The 18,009-nt window shown below is 27.0% G+C and overlaps 2 protein-coding genes across 3 annotated transcripts in view; one reads left to right on the top strand and one right to left on the bottom strand.

The window, feature by feature from the left end:
- Positions 1-18,009, bottom strand: part of LOC127283920 (neurotrimin-like) — a 164,332-nt gene that overhangs the window by 59,475 nt on the left and 86,848 nt on the right. For both annotated transcript variants that reach the window (XM_051309043.1, XM_051309044.1), the window contains exon 2: positions 10,365-10,462. In XM_051309043.1, coding sequence (XP_051165000.1) covers positions 10,365-10,462 — 98 coding nt within the window. The remainder of the gene's footprint in view (positions 1-10,364; positions 10,463-18,009) is intronic.
- LOC127283919 (uncharacterized) lies at positions 586-4,087 on the top strand. The gene is made up of 9 exons (XM_051309042.1): positions 586-669; positions 1,051-1,217; positions 1,330-1,491; positions 1,691-1,855; positions 2,034-2,345; positions 2,438-2,767; positions 2,899-3,210; positions 3,289-3,627; positions 3,723-4,087. Exons 2-9 carry the CDS (start codon positions 1,109-1,111, stop codon positions 4,043-4,045), a joined length of 2,052 nt encoding a protein of 683 aa, XP_051164999.1. The 5' UTR covers positions 586-669; positions 1,051-1,108; the 3' UTR covers positions 4,046-4,087.

Here is an 18,009-nt window from a genome sequence, read left to right as displayed (position 1 = left end):
ATATACATATTTTACTAGTTTTTATAAAATTAATCGCTATTTTTATATTTAAAAAAATAGTTTATTTTTTTATTCTTAAATTTTTAAACTTAAGTAAATTCAATTTTATTTTTATTTACGTCTTTTAGACGTCATTAGGACTTTGATATTTTTCTTACAGAATATTTTCTAAGTTAAAACAAATTAATTATTATCTTATTTAAATTTTGACGTTTCTTTTTACTCTTGACAAAATGTAACCCATCCAACCATTTTTTATTTTTATTCTAGTTTTAGCAATTTAAAATGTCCAATGGTCGAAGTAAATGTGCCACAAGTTTGTCAAATGACGAAATGTCAATTCTAGTTTTGGTAAATATAATTTGAAAAATTGTATATTAAAGATTACGATTATGAAGAAATATTTATTATTCAAATAAGACTATTAGTAGAAGAATAGAATTTAATTTTAATATAAATTTTAAAACATTTGTTTTTATATAATATTGCTTAGGAATATTTTTTGAACTACATATTTGCGTTTTGATAAAAAAATGTTAAATAAAATGATAAAACACAAGTAAACATTGCCGCAATAGACCTAATGTCAGCACTATAAATATATAAGTGGTTGAAATTTGTATTTATCGTTAAAGTAAAACTAAAGTCTAATGAAGAATAGGGCAGAAGGTAACTAAAAAAATTAACTTATTATTTGCATATATTTTTTCTCAACTTGTCTCATTTATAAGAACGAATGCGATAATAAATTAAATAATCAAAAATTGTTAGATTGAAATAAAATTTAATACTTGGGAAATTTTTGAACCCTTGAATAAATCCTTATCAATCGTTGCTGAGGAAAAAATATTCTCAACAACGGTTGCTAAAGGAAAAGCGGTCATGGTAACGTTTTTCATGGAAATGGTTGCTATGGAAACTGTTGTCATGGAAACGATTAATATGGTAACGCGGTTAATATGGAAAATGTTTTCATGGAAACGGTTGCTATGGTAACTGTAACTATGGCATCATTTTTTCTACATTGATGAGTTACAATTTATTATTTAGGCTATCACATCTAATCTGATTCGATTGATTGCTAACGTAAAACATAAACGTTAGCAAAATGGCAACTACTAGATCATTGTGTTTCCATTTGGCCATTTTCACCATTCTGTCAATATTCATTGACATTAATTGTCAAACACCTCCAAGTGCCAACAGTTCTTTAGAAGGTAAGAAGGTTTTAATTGTAATTAGTTGTTTTCACTTTAAACTTAATTAACAACTTTGATAAATTCTTTTCTGTGATCGTATTTTATTCTATTGTCATATTTTTGTTAACAGATACCTGCATTAATTCTAGTAGTGAGATCGAAGTGCAATTAGAACCATTTTTTAATTCCAGTCTAAAATGGAAAAAGCCCCTTTGTGATGGCTTAATATCGTATGATATATGTTTGATAATGTTACAACAAAACAAAATTATCGAAGAAAAATCTAAAGAAAGTGAGTGAAATTTTGTTAAAAAAATGAGTTTATGATATATCCATAGATTCGTGAGATAAAAGTACATCTAACTCTTATTAATTAAAAATGTGAAATTTAATTATTTATGAAAAAATAATATAAATACTTTTTCTTAAATTTGTCCATTGCATTTTACCTATTTCTGTATTAATGTACCATATATATTTTTCAATTGTAGTACCATTCTTTTGTGAAGAATTTAACAGTTCTGATGAATGTCCAACTTTTAAATTTCAAGGATATATGGATATTGGCATGTTTTATTTTAGAATTGAATTCCAATGTCCTGAAAATCAACGTAATTTACTGTCTAGCTCTAAATTCAATAGCACAGAAATAATGGGTATGGATCTCAACAATTAGTAATTAGTTATAATAATAACTTTTATTACTTTTAGAAAAAAATCATTTGAAAATGTGAATTCGTATATTTAATTCAAAAATATTTTAATACACATTTAACAACTAGGAGTATTTTCTAAATTTCAAATTTTATTGTAACTTTACATTTTAATTCACAGATGCTTGTAAACTTAGAGAAAATGTCAAAGTATTTAATGTCACTGAAACATCAGCTATTGTACAATGGGAAAAGCTAGAAACTTGTAACTACAAAAATGTGCAATATTTAGTGTTTAAAGAACGTCAGTTTCGAAATGGATCTTTTGATGATAATTATGATAATGTAACATCATCTACGTTTAATGAGACAAATGTAACAGTAAATGATCTTATACCAGGAATGAAATATAAATTTAGATTAGATCTACAAATTATTCCATATACTACTGGAGCAGTCTTTAGTTCAGATATCAGAATTAAACATCCTTTAGGTATGAATCAACATTTAGAATTCAAATATGTTTCTTTTTAAATGTCTGTCAATTAACATACAGTGAAACAATACAATATTATTCTATTATAGATTCAAAAATTGATACTTATCTCAAGGAAATATCAAATCTTGATAAACTCATCAAAGTTATTGATATCACTGATACAACAGCCAATATTCAGTGGAATACACCTGAGAATATTTCCACCGCTGCAAAAATGGACGTTTTTATAATCGACTCATCTAATAATAGAGAAGCTGAGTTGGTTGACGATTTTTATCCTAATGAATCAGATAATTATGTACATCGAATCTCATATTTAAAACCCGGAAAAAATTATATATTTTTAGTTGCGTTTACGGATGACGAGGATGTTCATTTTCTCATAAGCAAAGAAATCATTACTGATATTACATCAGGTACGAATTTTTAGTATAAAATAGTATACACGGAAAGAAAAAGTTCAGGAAAAAGTCTTGAAATAATTCATTAACTCTGGACACGAGGGAAAAATTTAGAGATATTCATAAAATGTTGTTTTAATTCACAGATGGTTGTGAACTTATTGATTATCTCGAAGTGTTTAATGTCACTGAAACATCAGCTATTTTGCATTGGGAAAAGCCTGAAATTTGTGCCTATAAAAATGTACATTATTCAGTGTCTAAAAAACTTCAGTTTCGAAATGGATCTATTCCTATTGATAAAGATAATTCAACATCATTTTTGTTTAATGATACAAATATAACAGTAAATGATCTTATACCAGGAATGAAATATATTTTTACATTATATATTCAATTTAATCCAAATATTATTGGAGAATTCATTAGTGAAGATATTAGAATTAAGCACCCTTTAGGTACGAATCAATTCGAATATATGTTTCTTTTTTAATGTCTATCAATTAACATATTATTAATTTATTAATCTATTATAGATTCAAAAATTGATTCTTATCTCAGCGAAACATCAAATTTTACTGTTCTTGATAAACTCATCAAAGTCATTGATGTCACTGATAGAACCGCCAATATTCAATGGAGTAAACCTGAGAATATTTCCACCGCTGCGAAAATAGACGTTTTTATAATCGACTCATCTAATAATAGAGAGGCTGAGTTGGTTGACGATTTTTATCCTAATAAATCAGATAATTATGTACATCGAATCTCATATTTAAAACCAGGAAAAAATTATACATTTTTAATTGCGTTTACGGATGGCGAGGATGTTCATTTTCTCATAAGCAAAGAAATCATTACTGAAAATCCATCAGGTACGAATCTTTAGTAAAATAGTATATAGTATTGAAGAAGATAAATTATTATTTATATAATTTTTTATTTCCTAATGAAATGTTTTCATTTGCAGAGAAGCCTAATAAACCCCCAGGATCACTTGATTATTCATATGACAATACTACTAATACAATTTTATTGAAATGGAATAAACCTGAGAATAGTCCTACCACTGTAAAATATATACTTTATATTGAAAATAGTGGAATGTGTGGTCAAATGATTTACGATATTTCAGAACATCCAACATACAATATGAGTGTTTCGACTCTTCCTAAGAAATTAGAAATCACTCTTTGGGCTTGCAATAATATCGGATGTTCACTACCAATCAATAATAATATAAATATATTTGGTAATGAATATATTAACAGAACTTTAGAATCCATATTATGATGTTATATTTAATGACAATAAATTTTTAAGGTGGTTCTTCAATTAATGAATCTCCATCAAAATTAAATAAAATTCATAAAATAAAAATATTTATGAGGCATTCTTTGTCAACGCGGACACCCCCCTCTCGCCCAAATTCTTTTCATTTTAAATTCTTGTTTAATGGCTTAAATTTTAATTAAAGGAATATACTTTTGAAATCTGAGTGGCATATTTCCAAATACAGAGGGCTAAAAAGGCCTGAAACATTACTTTTTGGATTGTTCAAAATGAATTAGAGTAACTTTTTATTGGTAAATTTAAAGAATAACCTTTATATTGGATCCTATATTTTGTTTTTGGATATATGCCACTCAGATTTCAAAAGTATATTCCTTTAACTAAAATTTAAGCCATTAAACATGAATTTAAAATGAAAATAATTTGGGCGAGAGGGGGGTGTCCGCGTTGACAAAGAATGCCTCTTATATGAAAAAAAGTTAATTAGTTAATAAATATTTTACTTTAAATAACTAATGTTATTAGAAATTAAATTCATTTTATTAATTTCTCAAGAATAATTCTATATTTATTTTGAATACTTTAGATAATCGAACTGAAAAATTTTCAAAAATTTTAATTAAGTAGGACATATTTGTATATAAATATATTTTGAGAGCAACAGAGATTCTGAATTTCTTACAACAAATGTAACAATTACACAGAAATTTAATACTCAATCTAGTTTCCATTTTCTTCAGTTGCTTCAAGATCAGAGAAAATAGGTAATTTCAAAGTGCGTTTTCTGTTTCCTTTATATATATACTCTCATATAATCTTTCGCTTTATAACTGGTGCATAAAGCGAAAGCCTTCCACTCCTATACCTTTATATCTTTGTTTTTCTAAAATATATACTAAAATAAATTTTTAAACAGTTTTCCTCATTTATTGCTTTTACAAATAAATGAAGTATTTTAATTTGTTCCTTATATCTCTTCATGTATTTTAATTGAAAAATTAAATTTTCACACAATATTTAAGATGATAAATAATATTTTTTGACTGACAACAAAATTTTCTGAAATTACACACATATCGAAAGAAAAACATAATGGTTTAAAAGACAATTTCTCTAAATAATAAATATCTCTTAATTATTCATTACAAAATCAGAGAACAATCCATTTTATTAGATATATGCTTCAATTAGGAGCTGAGATTGTAATTTTTATCCTGAAAATTGAATTTGTAGAAAATTAAAAAAATTTTAATTTAAAAGTAGACTAGTTGCTTTTGCAGATTTTTTCCAATTTTTAAAATTAAATTTGAAGAATGAAAGTTTCCTGAAATAAAAAATATACCAAAATACCCTGTTTTTCACTTTTTTTTTATTCATAACTCTAAAAAACATTTTTATTCATGAATACGGGAATTATATGCAGAATATTAAATTATTATCAATCCACAGTAAAATTTCTTAACATAAATTACTATATTCCTGACCCATAAAAAAATAATCAAACCCTCATAACAAAAGGATATCCATAGGATATCCATATCAATGATAGATATCCTAGAATGGTCCCCAGGATATCTTGGGATATCCCTAGGATATCCAAACCGCCGGTCTGTGGGACATCAACAGGACATCCACAGGATATCCCTAAGACATCCACAAAATATCTATTGGATATTATATCGCAGGATATCCATGGGATATCCTCAGGATGTCCATGGGATATTCTTAGGATATTCACGGAATATTTAATATCTCAACATTTATTTTTAAAGGTTAAAATTGTTAAGCTAATATAATGAATAATAATATAATAATAACAAAAACCTTATGAGCTTCTAATTTATTTTAAATGAAGATTTGAAACGCATTTTTCAAAGTTTTTAAATAAACTCATGCACTTAATGTATAATTAATATTAATAGTTATTCGTTATTTGCGAGGAAGAATTTATATTGTTTAAAGCCAATTTATTTTCTGACAATAATAAGCATATGAATAAAGGAATAAATCACGAATGAGAAAAAAACTAGTTAATAATTTTTCAAATTAAACAACTTTCTCGAAAAACAAGTTACATTTTATTTTATTTATATAAAATTTATTTCACAGAATATTCTCACTCATAATCTCATAATGACTTTAAAAACAGTATCCTGAGAATATCTTCTTGACATACAGAAGATATACTGAGAATATCTTGAAAATATCTATGGGATATCCTGACGATATCTATGGGATATCTGGAGGACATTTATAAAAGTCTATAGAGATATCCAGAAGATATCCTGTGGATATCCTCAGATATCCATGGGATATCCAAACCGCCGATTTTTTGGATATCCTTTTGATATCCATAGACATCCCTAGGATATCTGCGGGATATTATCAATATATCCCAAGATATCTTGTGTTATTAGGGAATTGTCGTTTCGTGCGGAAACAGCAGAAAAATTATCCCTAATTGCGCAACTAAGATGCGCAGTAGATGCGGTATAATATTTACTTGTGATATTTTCCACGTGTGCTTCAGACTTTGTTAAATAGTTTATATTAGACAGTTTAAATTATAAATGAAATGAATTCAAGCAAAACAGAAAGTGATAATACTGATTAGTGACGATTATGAACCGGAAGCGAAAAACAATTGGCTGTGTCATTCGTCAGATAAAAAGAATGTAATTAGAAATTCAAAACAAACTGACACAAATTCACACAAATTGCGTTGTCAAAAATATACCGACTAGATAAGGAGCGTTCACAAATTACGTAACCTTTTTTTTTTAATTTTGACCCCCCCCTCCCCATGTAAAACGTTATTGCATACATTAGCGCCGTTTTTTCTGCTGTCCGTAACAAAGTGCTTGACCCCCCCCCCCCTCCTCCAAAAAATGTTACGTAATTTTTGAACGCTCCCATACACTGGTGCAAATAGCGACTATGTAATTATTTAGTTTCTTCTACCAATATGATTAATATTTATTTTAAAATAAAAATATTCAGTTAGATAAGTTACGATATTCTTGACAATTTGAGGTTATGTTAATTATATTAAATAAATCCACAAAAATTTTTTTAAAGATCTGCTAAAAAATTCTAATATATTTATTTCAAATAAAAATTATAAAATTTTCTTTATTTCATTTGTAATTTTCATTTAAAACTATTCCAAAAAAAAAAAAAAAAGAAAGAAAATATTCTTGTATAATTATGTAATTAATGATAATGATTGTTGACCTACAACAGCACACCCGTCATGTATATGAGTACTTATTTTTTAATATAGTAACATAGTATAATCTGCTGCTTGAATGTCAAAAGCACTTCTTCTCAAGTAGTACATAGCAAGTACTTCTTGGAGGTTCAAGGCGAGGGTGAAAAAATTCAGCAGTGAGAACAATTTTCTTTCTAACCTAGCTGGTATTATATGTCACTCTAAAGTTACAGACGGGCAAAAAAAAAAAAAAAAAACTTCCTCGAATCGTATATATGTATAAGAAACATAAAGTATTTTTAAAAAGAAATTTTTATATAGACGGCAATTATTTTGAAAATTTTTCTAATAACCAACTCTACGAAATTCAGTGGGCACAAATTTAGTTTTCACAGATCTGTGACTTTGATATTCATACTTCCAAAACTCATACATACAAGTTTTCCGTAATATCTCTCCAAAGTTTCAAATTGTTTAAGTTACACAATTATTTCCACCTTTTAATTACGGCTTTCAAAAATGAATGTAATTCATGTGAGTTCTTTTAACTTCTTCTTTTCTTCTTTTGTTGAATAACTTTTTTTTTCGCGATTTAATTATGGATTTGTTTTGATGCTTAAAGTATAGCGTGTGTGTGTGTGTATAAAATAAGAAAATTAGCAGTGCGGCTCCATGAAACAATTATCTAGAGTGAATTTTTATTTTTTTTATATTGTGAGAATAAACAATCTGTATGTTAATAAATTCTATAAAAGAAAAAAATTTTTTTCTTAAAAAAAAATTTGAATTTAGTGATGCATAAAGTTTCATGAAGAAAAAAAAATGGTAAAAAATTTTTGTCATTGCATTAGAATAAGTAATATATATTTTTTCTCCGACAGTAGGAAAAATAAAAAAAAATAACCTTTTTCTAGGATAAAGATGTAGGTTAGATGCATCTCTCTTATAGAGTTTCGTAAATGCACCGTAAATTGTTGAAAACGCAACTTAGAGAGATGAAAACGAGAAGTTTACATACGTGTATCATTCTCTTACATTGTGAACATCACTTGAAGATGGAATTAGTAAACATGACAGAATGCAGCTGCAATCTCTTGTCTCCATGATATCTCTCAGCTTAAATTAACTCGCTTAGGTTTAGTTACGTCTGTCACTTGTGTAATACACGACATTTACAATTATTTATATATATATATTTATTTTTTAAATAATTTTTGTTTATAAAATTTGATTTATAAACTAAAAAAAAATTCAAATTAATTTTAACCCTAAAAAGAGGGTTATTTTGCATTAAGCAATTTTTTTCTCGAATTTTTGGATATATACCTATAAAATTACTCTTCTTTTGAAAAGTTACTCAAAACAATTTTTGTTTAAATCAAAAATTAGGGGAATATTGTCAGGGTTGGACACAGTTTTGGTTTTTTGTTTATAAATATTTTGTTTAGATAAATTCAGTCAATTGTGGTATATGGGTGGAAAGATCTACAAAATAGGAACACTTTTGCTGTGGATTGTAAATTGATTGGTCCAAAATTAAAAAAGTTATAAACATTAAAAAAAAAATCTAGTCAGGGTTGGACACTTTTTGAAAATCGAAACGCATTATTGGTAAAAACGTAAAATAACATTTGTAATGTTTTTTATTCTTATTTTTTCATGTTTATCTTTACTTATTGTTTACAAATTGTAAAGCTTCATGTGTTTAAAAAAGGAATGAACTCAAATTACAAAAAATAACGCTTTATTGTTCCAAATAACTCAATGAAATGATGAACAAAATTTATACAATTTAAGTATTATTTTTCTAATATCTTTGGCACAATTTTGCACTGAAATATCAATAAAATAAAATTTATTTATAAATTGTGTCAAATTCATAATTAATATGGGTGTCCAACTCTAACTAGAAGCATCATTTTCGAATTGTGCTAACCATAACCAGACATGTGTCGAGATTCGATTTTTCACTTTTTTTCTTCTTAAATTATGTACCCCACAATACATTCAATAAGCTTACCTTGCCGAATTCTGGCTTTTTTTTACACATTTTTTAGGTTTATTCACAAGTCAAACTAAACTTTTTTTGTCTCTTCAATTGCACCGAAGTCACAGGAGACGCTACTTTTGATTCTCCAAAAATGTAATGCCACAAAAAGTTAGGTTACACTACTAGAAGATTCGTCACGTACGCACACAGTTGGCGCTAGTGCTCTTATTTAAAAAAAGCCAAGTGTCCAACCCTAACACTATTCCCCTATTATTTTTCGTTGTTTAATAAAAAAGAACATTTTTAAATAATTTTTTGCCATTTATTGTTGTTTTGAAAATCTTTTATTTATTTTTTTTATTTTTAAGCAAAATACATAATTACTAAATTTTTTTCTTTTTAGTAAACATTATTAACAAACTAACATCTCTGAAAATTGTACGACTGCTTCATTAATGTATTTAAAAAAAAAATTCAACTACAAACGAATTTTTTGAAATGTTAGTTCTTAGATATGAAATGTAAAAATTACTAACTAAAAAGAGAAATCTGTTCAAAACAAAGTGTATTTAATGCAAAGCCTTTTGAAATTAATAATTTTTATATTTGCAGGCATTTTTATTTTCCATTTTTATTTTCCTTTTTGTGTAGAAAAATGGAAAGTTTTTTTTAAAATTTTGCAATGTATGTAATACTTCATTATGAGTATTGCAAGTCCAATTAAAAGTTTTTCTATGCTAATGAAAGCAATTTAAATTAGAAGAGTTTTTAATCTCTCACATTGGAAGTTCATTTGCTTTTGAAATGACATTTTTCTAAAAATTTCTTTGACATTATTAAGCAATTTTTTATTATATATTTAATATTTATTAATTATATTCAGAAATTTTTAGAATTTAAAAACACAAAAATTATATTAATAAAGGCCTAGTGAAAATAATTATCGTTAATTATATTTTTTAATAATATTTGGCTTTATATATATATTCTAATCGTAAAATAGCGAAAGTGTTAAATTTTAATAATTTATTAATTAAAAAGTTAATAAAAAATTTTCTAAATTTATTTTCTATAAAAAGTAACATAAAATTTTTGCACATATGTTTTTGATAGTTTACCTTGTAGACGGAGAGATTTTCGACGACGCAAACTAGAACAGCCTCTCTTCCCACAGGAACCGTCACGTTTGATATTGGCTCGCTGAAGGCAGGTCCCTCTGAAACATCGTGTCACATGCCTTTTAATACTACGACAGTATAAGGGAATAACGAAGGTGAACATAAAAGGTACTAACTGCTGACCACAAAATAGAATATGTTACAAGCCCGGTATTTTATGCATACAAATCGTCAGATAAAGAATTCATATTGTATAAACAAAAATTTCAAATAATTTTATTAATTTACTAAAAAAAATTTTCTATTGGGATCTCCGCCAGCTTTAAGCCAGTTTACTCTATTGGGATCTCCGCCAGCTTCGAGTCAGTTTACTCTATTGGGATCTCCGCCAGCTTCTAGCCAATTTACTCTATTGGGATCTCCGCCAGCTTCAAGCCAGTTTACTCATTTGGGATCTCCGCTAGCTTCGAGCCAATCCTCCGCTAACGTTATGGTTCTTCAACATCTCAAGCCATTTTACCGCTAGTATTAGGGTTTGTCGACTTGAGCCATTTTTCCGCCAACTTGGGGTCATCATAACCAATTGCCAGTTTTCTGCCAATTTTGAGGTTTGTTATGCTTGGACCCGCAAGTCGCCAATCTTGGGACGTTCCTCAACCGATTGAATTCAGGAGGAACAAAAATTATATTTTCATTTAAAGTAAGTCATTCCGATTTATATTTTACTCTAGAAATTTTAATTCTGAGTTCTAATTGTAAGTGTTTGATTCTGCTTTCAGTGGGATCACATATTTTGACAAAATAAAATATTGTTATAAGTTTTGTGCATCTCCTTCTGAGACGTAACACTATTACATTAATTTTTATTATTATTATTTTTCAGTTACATTTCTTCATTAAATACCCTTACCCTCAATTAAATACCCTCAAAATGCTATCTAAAATTATTACAATTAAAATTTTTACTTGAACAATTTTATATTTTTTTATATTCTACTTAAAAAAATTAAATTTTTTTATTAACTTTTAAATAAATATATTTTTAATAAAATTCAACGAACAGAATTGTATATAGAAAATCTTTCAAAAGAGCAAAATAATTTATTATTTTGTAAAAATTAAATAAAAATTACAATTTTTCACCAAAAAAGAAAAAAAAACTAGATTATATTCGCGGTTAATATATGTAAATATTTACAAATCGATTTTCGAAAACATTTCGAAGCTTACAAAGATAGCTCTCCAAGTATTGTGAGCCACTTTCAGTCGAGAACGATTTCATTGTATACTTCTTTCCAGTAAGTTCAGAAAAAAAGCACATCTATAGTATATTGGTTGAACCGAATAAACAACGATTGAAAACTATGTATATACTCAAAGAAAGAAGCTTGGAAAGCTACCTATTGTACTTTTTGTATATATATATATATATATATATATATATATATATATATATATATTTAAGCTATTCGATGATCCTTGAACTATTCTCTGGTGTGGCTTTAGAATTTGTTAAGTATGTGCTCACGTATTTTGAGATGGTTAAGTAGGGTGACCGAAAGCAGTACCGGTGAAGAGGGGAGGGTGAAATGAAAACCCCGTGTGCGCGAACAGATAAGCACTGATCCCAATTACATGTGGGGGATGCTACATTCTGAGTTGAGCGGATCATGGATTATTGACTTTATCCCGATTACTTGGGGTTCCGTCGTTTCTGTCACCGATCGATATCCTTTTACTATAACAACTTGCCTTCTGAAATTTGCAATCTGGCGCCTTGTTGACCAGCAATTATTTTTTAATTTTAATTAAATAATATATTTTTAATTAATATATTTGTATTACATTGCAATTATTATTATTATTATTATTATGTTAATATTAATAATAATAATATATTATTATTAACATTAATATAATATATTACTAGCGACGTATTCTTCGCTCGCTCGGGTGAAGTTTAACCATATGATACGTATACTGAATTTATAAAATTTCGTTACGTTTTTACGTTTAATGTAGCGGTTCAGAAATAAGTATAAAAATGTAAAAAAATTTTACACCAATGTTTGTTTTTATATAATAATCACATAATAATAGATATTTTATTATTATATTATATTATAAATATGCTGTTATAATTTTTTGTCTGCCTTTGTTTGTTTATTAAAAATATTTACATTAAATAAAAATATGATTTGTGATATTAATTACTTTTTTCAATTAAACAAACAATAATTAAAATTTTTTAAATTAAATTAATTTCAAATTTTCCGCCCCCTATGAGCAAATTACCAGAAATTACTCATCATTGGTCGATATTAGTGATCGACGAAATGTGGCGCTGCTGTACTGTAATGGCGTTTCCTTGATTATCTTATTTCTATTTACTAGCCTAATCTGATCTGCTGTGCACTACATAGTGGCTGCCGTGTTTTAAGTATAGCATGTATGTGATTTTTTTCATAAATTTTTTTTTGATAAAAATGTGCGATACTTAAATTTGATGCAATTCATAACTCTTAATCGACATGATGAGAGCGTATCGAGGTAATTGGAAACATCAATAGTGAGTTTCACAATTTATTATAACGTTGAAATTGCTTTTATTAGAATTTTTTTTTTTTTTTTGATTTGTTTTCTCCGCATGTGATTTAATTTAGAATTTGTGTTAAAAAAAAAATTATTTAATGGAAATAGTAAGCTGCGTATGTCGCGCAGAATTAATTTGTATATCAATAACACAGAAAATTAAAAAGCATTAAAATAAGCTGCAACGCTTATTATTTTAATCCAATTTTGCTTATTTTAATCCATTTTGGTATTAAAATAAGCAAAATTGGATTAAAATAATAAGCGTTGCAGCTTATTTTAATACCTTATAATTTTCTGTGAAATTATCTGTAAATTGTATTTTCGATTCTGTGCAAATATTGTCAGAAAATTGTTACGATTGCGTTATATAGGTAATTTTAGTCTAAGCAGTAACAATGACCTTGCGCGTTAGTAGGGCCGAACTTTATTTATTTATTTCTTCAAAGTATATGGGCAGTGCCCATTCGTACAGTGTACTATGATACGATAATCCTAATTTAAACAAAATTAATCAGCCGCGCTAACATTATTGTTCCCATCATACATAAAATTACGCAGTTCAATTATAAACTTATTTAAAGAAATACCAAAAAAGTTAACACTCGTACTACACTGATTTGCCTCCTTACACAATCTGTTGATCACAGAATTGTTCAAATAGTTAGTTTTATTGAAAGGAATGTGAAACAATTGTTGATGTCTTGGAGATTTTAGGGGTATATGCAAATAAAATAGACTCAGCAATTCTGCACAATTAATTATGCCGTTAATAATTTTAAACAAGAAAAGCATATCGGTGTATAAAAATCGCTGAGATAATAACGGAATATAAAATTTTAATCTTATGTCTGTGTAGTCATGATTATGATAATCAATTGGTACACCAGTCTGTTTAGCCATAAAACGAAGAAATCTGTTCTGAACACGTTCGATGTCAGTTAACAGGTAGCTCTGATAAGGTTTCCACAGTACAGAGACGAATTCAATTATAGGCCTAACTAGTGCGAAGTACAATTTTTTCAATACAAAAGGATTTTGAAAACATTTCGCATTTCTAATGACAAAACCCAAGGCTCGGGTAGCTTTATTAATTGTATAAGTAATATGATCTACAAAGGAAAATGAGTTGTTAATCATTACCCCAAGGTCGACAATCGTGGACACTCTCAAAAGTACCTTTTTATCAACAAAATAGTTATTATTAATGAAATTCGAAGATGTAGAAAAGGATATTGTTTTACATTTGTTGATATTTAAAAATAGTTTATTCTTTTCAGACCAAGATAAAAGCTTACATTTTTTTTCTTGACAATTCAACGTTTTTAAAATTTTTTTAAAATTATTATTATTAATTATATTTTGTTTTTGTTTATATTTTATTTATATTTTCCTAAATTCAATACATTTAAGGGGTAATATCATCCAAACATTTTTAAGAAATCGAATTTTTTTGCTTTAAATTGTTAAAGAGTGTTAGAAATAATATTCCATAGACATTTTTATGCTGATCATTCTGTCCTCTTCCAACTCATGTGTCATTGTATGTGCTAGATAAGGACAGAATGATCAGCATGAAAAGGTCTATTTGTTTTAAGTCGAAAAAAACATGGAACTATTTTTAAAAAATAATTTTCAGCAGAAAGACACATTGCATTGCATAGTAAGAAAATTTAATATAATTAAAAAATGAATTCAGAAATCACTACCCTCGGTGATGATTGTTGCATCCTTAGCTTTACTTTGAAAATTTGTAATCCGACATTTTGAATTTTAAAGAAAAAATTAAAAACTAACGTCATATTCGTAATCAGCGACCCAAAAAACCCCCACAGCAATACGTTTCATGTAAATCTGTTAAATTTTGCTTCTTCGTGGAGGAAGCTTTGTAGTCCTTTTGTTTATAAAAATTTTCAAAGTGGCGGAAACAAATTTTTTTCTATATAGAAACATGTTATATGAGATCCTGATCAAAATTGTCCGGATCTGTGTGTGTGTGTGTTTTTGTTTAGACCATAACTTTAACAGGTTTTAATGGATTTAGATAAAATTTGGTAAGCTCATTTATGATCTTACTAACCCAAATCTGACCAAAGGATTTTAAAAAATACCCAAAAAAAAAATTTTATCGTCTTTTTTCCAAAAATTTTTTTTTAATCGAAAAAATTTTTAAATAAAAAAATTTAAGGTTATATATAATAAAATCGTATTCCTTACGTCAAGACAAATCGATTGGTATATATAAAGTATAGTTTTAATTTAAATTTAAAGAATTAATGAAAGTTAAAAAATCAAAAATTCACATTTTGGCAATAAAATTTTGTGATTTTTTAAATTGAAGTTTATATATATGAAATAATTGTATTCCTGGCATAAAAACGAATCGACTGGTATATATATAAATTATATATATTTGAGTAAATTTAATAAATTAATGAAAGTTAAAAAAAAAAATTCCCATTTTAGCTAAAAAATTTTGTATTTATTTAAATTCAAGTTTAAATATAAAATAATTGTGTTCCTTGCATTGAAACAAACTAATATAATTGTAAATAATTATAAATTATATATTATTTTTCATTAATTTTTAGAAATTTCAGCTAAAATGTGACTTTTTGATTTTTTAACTTCCATTAATTCTTTTAATTTAACTCAAATGTATAGGTACTCAAATGTACTCTCCATGAGGAAGCAAATTTTTTTGCTGATCGTAAAGAGGAAGCAAAATGTTCATGTAATGAACATCTGAATTTACAACTTGTTTAACCCCTTAACTGCGATGACGAAGATTTTACGCACAAATTTGTCGTCATCAGCAGTTAAGGGGTTAATTTTGTCATGCGCCATATTGGATCCGCTATTTTGAATTTTTAAAAACTGGCATTGGATTCGTAATCAGCGTCCCCTAAAACCTCCGAGGAGTAATTTTTGTGAGCGTAGCTCAACTTTTAAAATGTTGACTTATGTTCTTATGACTGCAAACTTTAAACTCGTTTTTCTCGAAAATAGATTTTTTAAAATGAGTGGAAAGATTATTTACACAGTTTTTAACGGATTTACTTGAAATTTGAAGACCAAAGCTTCAGGACACTATTCCTTAGGGAAGTACGTAGAATTTTTTTAAATTGGTTAATGCATTTCCATTCTACAGCTATTTTTTGATTGAATTTTCTTTCAAAAATGACATTTTTGTCATAAACGACATGCGATCCTACGTAGTTCTCTAGCAAATAACATCTTCTTTTATAATTCGTTTGAATTTTTTGTCTAGATACTCATGGAAAGTGGAAAACCTTCCTCCCGTTGAGGCTGTTTTAAAAAACGTAGTTTTGGTTGAAGTGATGTAAAGGCGCTAATTTGAAAAAAAAATTTCGTTTTAGTTTAGTTTAATACATGTGTTTTACGTTTTTAAAAAAAAACCAACATCATTTTACTGTATCGTTTTCTTAAAATAAATTATTGAAATAGACTATTTTTTACGTGCTCTGGGTGATGTTACCCCTTAAGTTAGATGTCATATTATTTAATGTGCAATAAGTTAAAATTATCAATCAATTTTAAGACAAGACCCTACAGACCAAAGGAACCATAAATACTTAACTAAAATTATATAATACATATTTTTAAAAAAAATGGATAATTACTATTACTGATTCTTATAATTAAAAGTAGCAGTTTTTTTATATTTAAGAGATATTAAATATTAATTATAATTGTAAATTTATTTATTAACTTTTAAGACTTAAAAATTAAAGTATGGTTAAAAACATGATTGAATAGAGGAAAACAGCCTCTGGGAATTTCTAATAATGACCAATTATCGTTTAAACTAACAATTAGTGGTTTAAGTGTTGCTAGTGTTGCAAAGCTTTGTGTATCTTGAGGCGCGCTTGCAAACCAACGAATTGGGGTAGAGTAGGATTACTCCGCGGCAGTGATTAATTTATTTTCTAAAGTTTGAAAATCAGCTATTAAATTAAATTTAATTTCTATTTCTATAATTTCTTAATTAAATGGGAATATTAAATTATTTTTGGTAGATTTGATAGGGTCAGCCGGGGTAAATCCGAACGCTAATTATTTCAGTTTAATTAAAATTTAAAAAAATAAGTTAGACATGAGAATTTTTACCTCAGATCCTCTTCAAGAGATTCTAAGTATTATCCCATTTTTCGTTTGTTAATTAGCAACAGCATAAACAAAGATAACGAGTATTGCAAAAAAAGATTGAAAATCAAAGATTACACTCTTTCAGTAATGAAAAAAATGTATCTCATTTAAACAATTGGTTACTTAACTATTATTAAATAAATATTTACTCGAACCAAATAATTTTTGAGTAAATTAAATATTTGTTTCAAATATATAGAAATTATTGATTCAAATACAATTTATTTAATTAAATAAAACTTATTTGGTTCAAGTAAATATTTAAATATAACCGATTATTTGAATTAATTAATTTTTTTTCAGTGTATAAATCTTAAATAAAGAATAATGAAGATGTACATTTAGAGAAGCATTTTGAAAATGAGAACTAATGCAAGTGCAGATATACCTAAAATAACCACTCTGTTAATGTTCAAGAAAGCTTATCAGATCAATTGCCATTATCCCAATGGCTTATTCAAAATTAAACACAACGTGTCCAAATTACAGGATTCTGTATGTTCAAATCCAGCTACCTATAATTACTCCTGTTTCCATTCAGTTTATAATCGTGTTAATAAGCAATGGTCCTTCTAACGTTAGGAAGTGAATAAATTTATTTTATTCAGAAAGACTCGTTTTCTCTTTTTGTTTTTCTTTTTCTTAAAAAAAAAAAAAAAAAAAAAAAAAACAGCTTTATAGATCCTATACTCATCTTGAGAATAAGTTGACGGCAGTGTTGGTCATTAACTTTTTAAACCAAGACGTGCTTTTGATATTTATTTTTGAGAACCGTTGAAATACTATTTCTTTGTAGATAAGAAAAGTGAGACGACGCTTTGTCTTATATAAAAAGAAAACATAAGTCTTTTCACTTTTCACTGTGAGAGAAAAGTGGTGAGGA

This window comes from Leptopilina boulardi, unplaced genomic scaffold (assembly GCF_019393585.1).
Source record: "Leptopilina boulardi isolate dan_hultmark-lab unplaced genomic scaffold, ZJU_Lbou_2.1 LbouV2_316, whole genome shotgun sequence".
In the NCBI taxonomy this organism is placed as follows: Eukaryota; Metazoa; Arthropoda; class Insecta; order Hymenoptera; family Figitidae; genus Leptopilina; species Leptopilina boulardi.
The sequence above is the reverse complement of the archived record's forward strand: the minus strand, read 5'-3'. Positions and strand labels throughout refer to the sequence as shown.

Bases quoted from the DNA above. Each gene is read 5' to 3' on its own strand.
- LOC127283919 (XM_051309042.1), top strand. From the start codon at position 1,109: ATGGCAACTACTAGATCATTGTGTTTCCATTTGGCCATTTTCACCATT. The intron at 1,492-1,690 runs GTGAGTGAAATT...TTTCAATTGTAG, and splicing joins CGAAGAAAAATCTAAAGAAA to TACCATTCTTTTGTGAAGAA. The intron at 1,856-2,033 runs GTATGGATCTCA...TTTAATTCACAG, and splicing joins CAATAGCACAGAAATAATGG to ATGCTTGTAAACTTAGAGAA.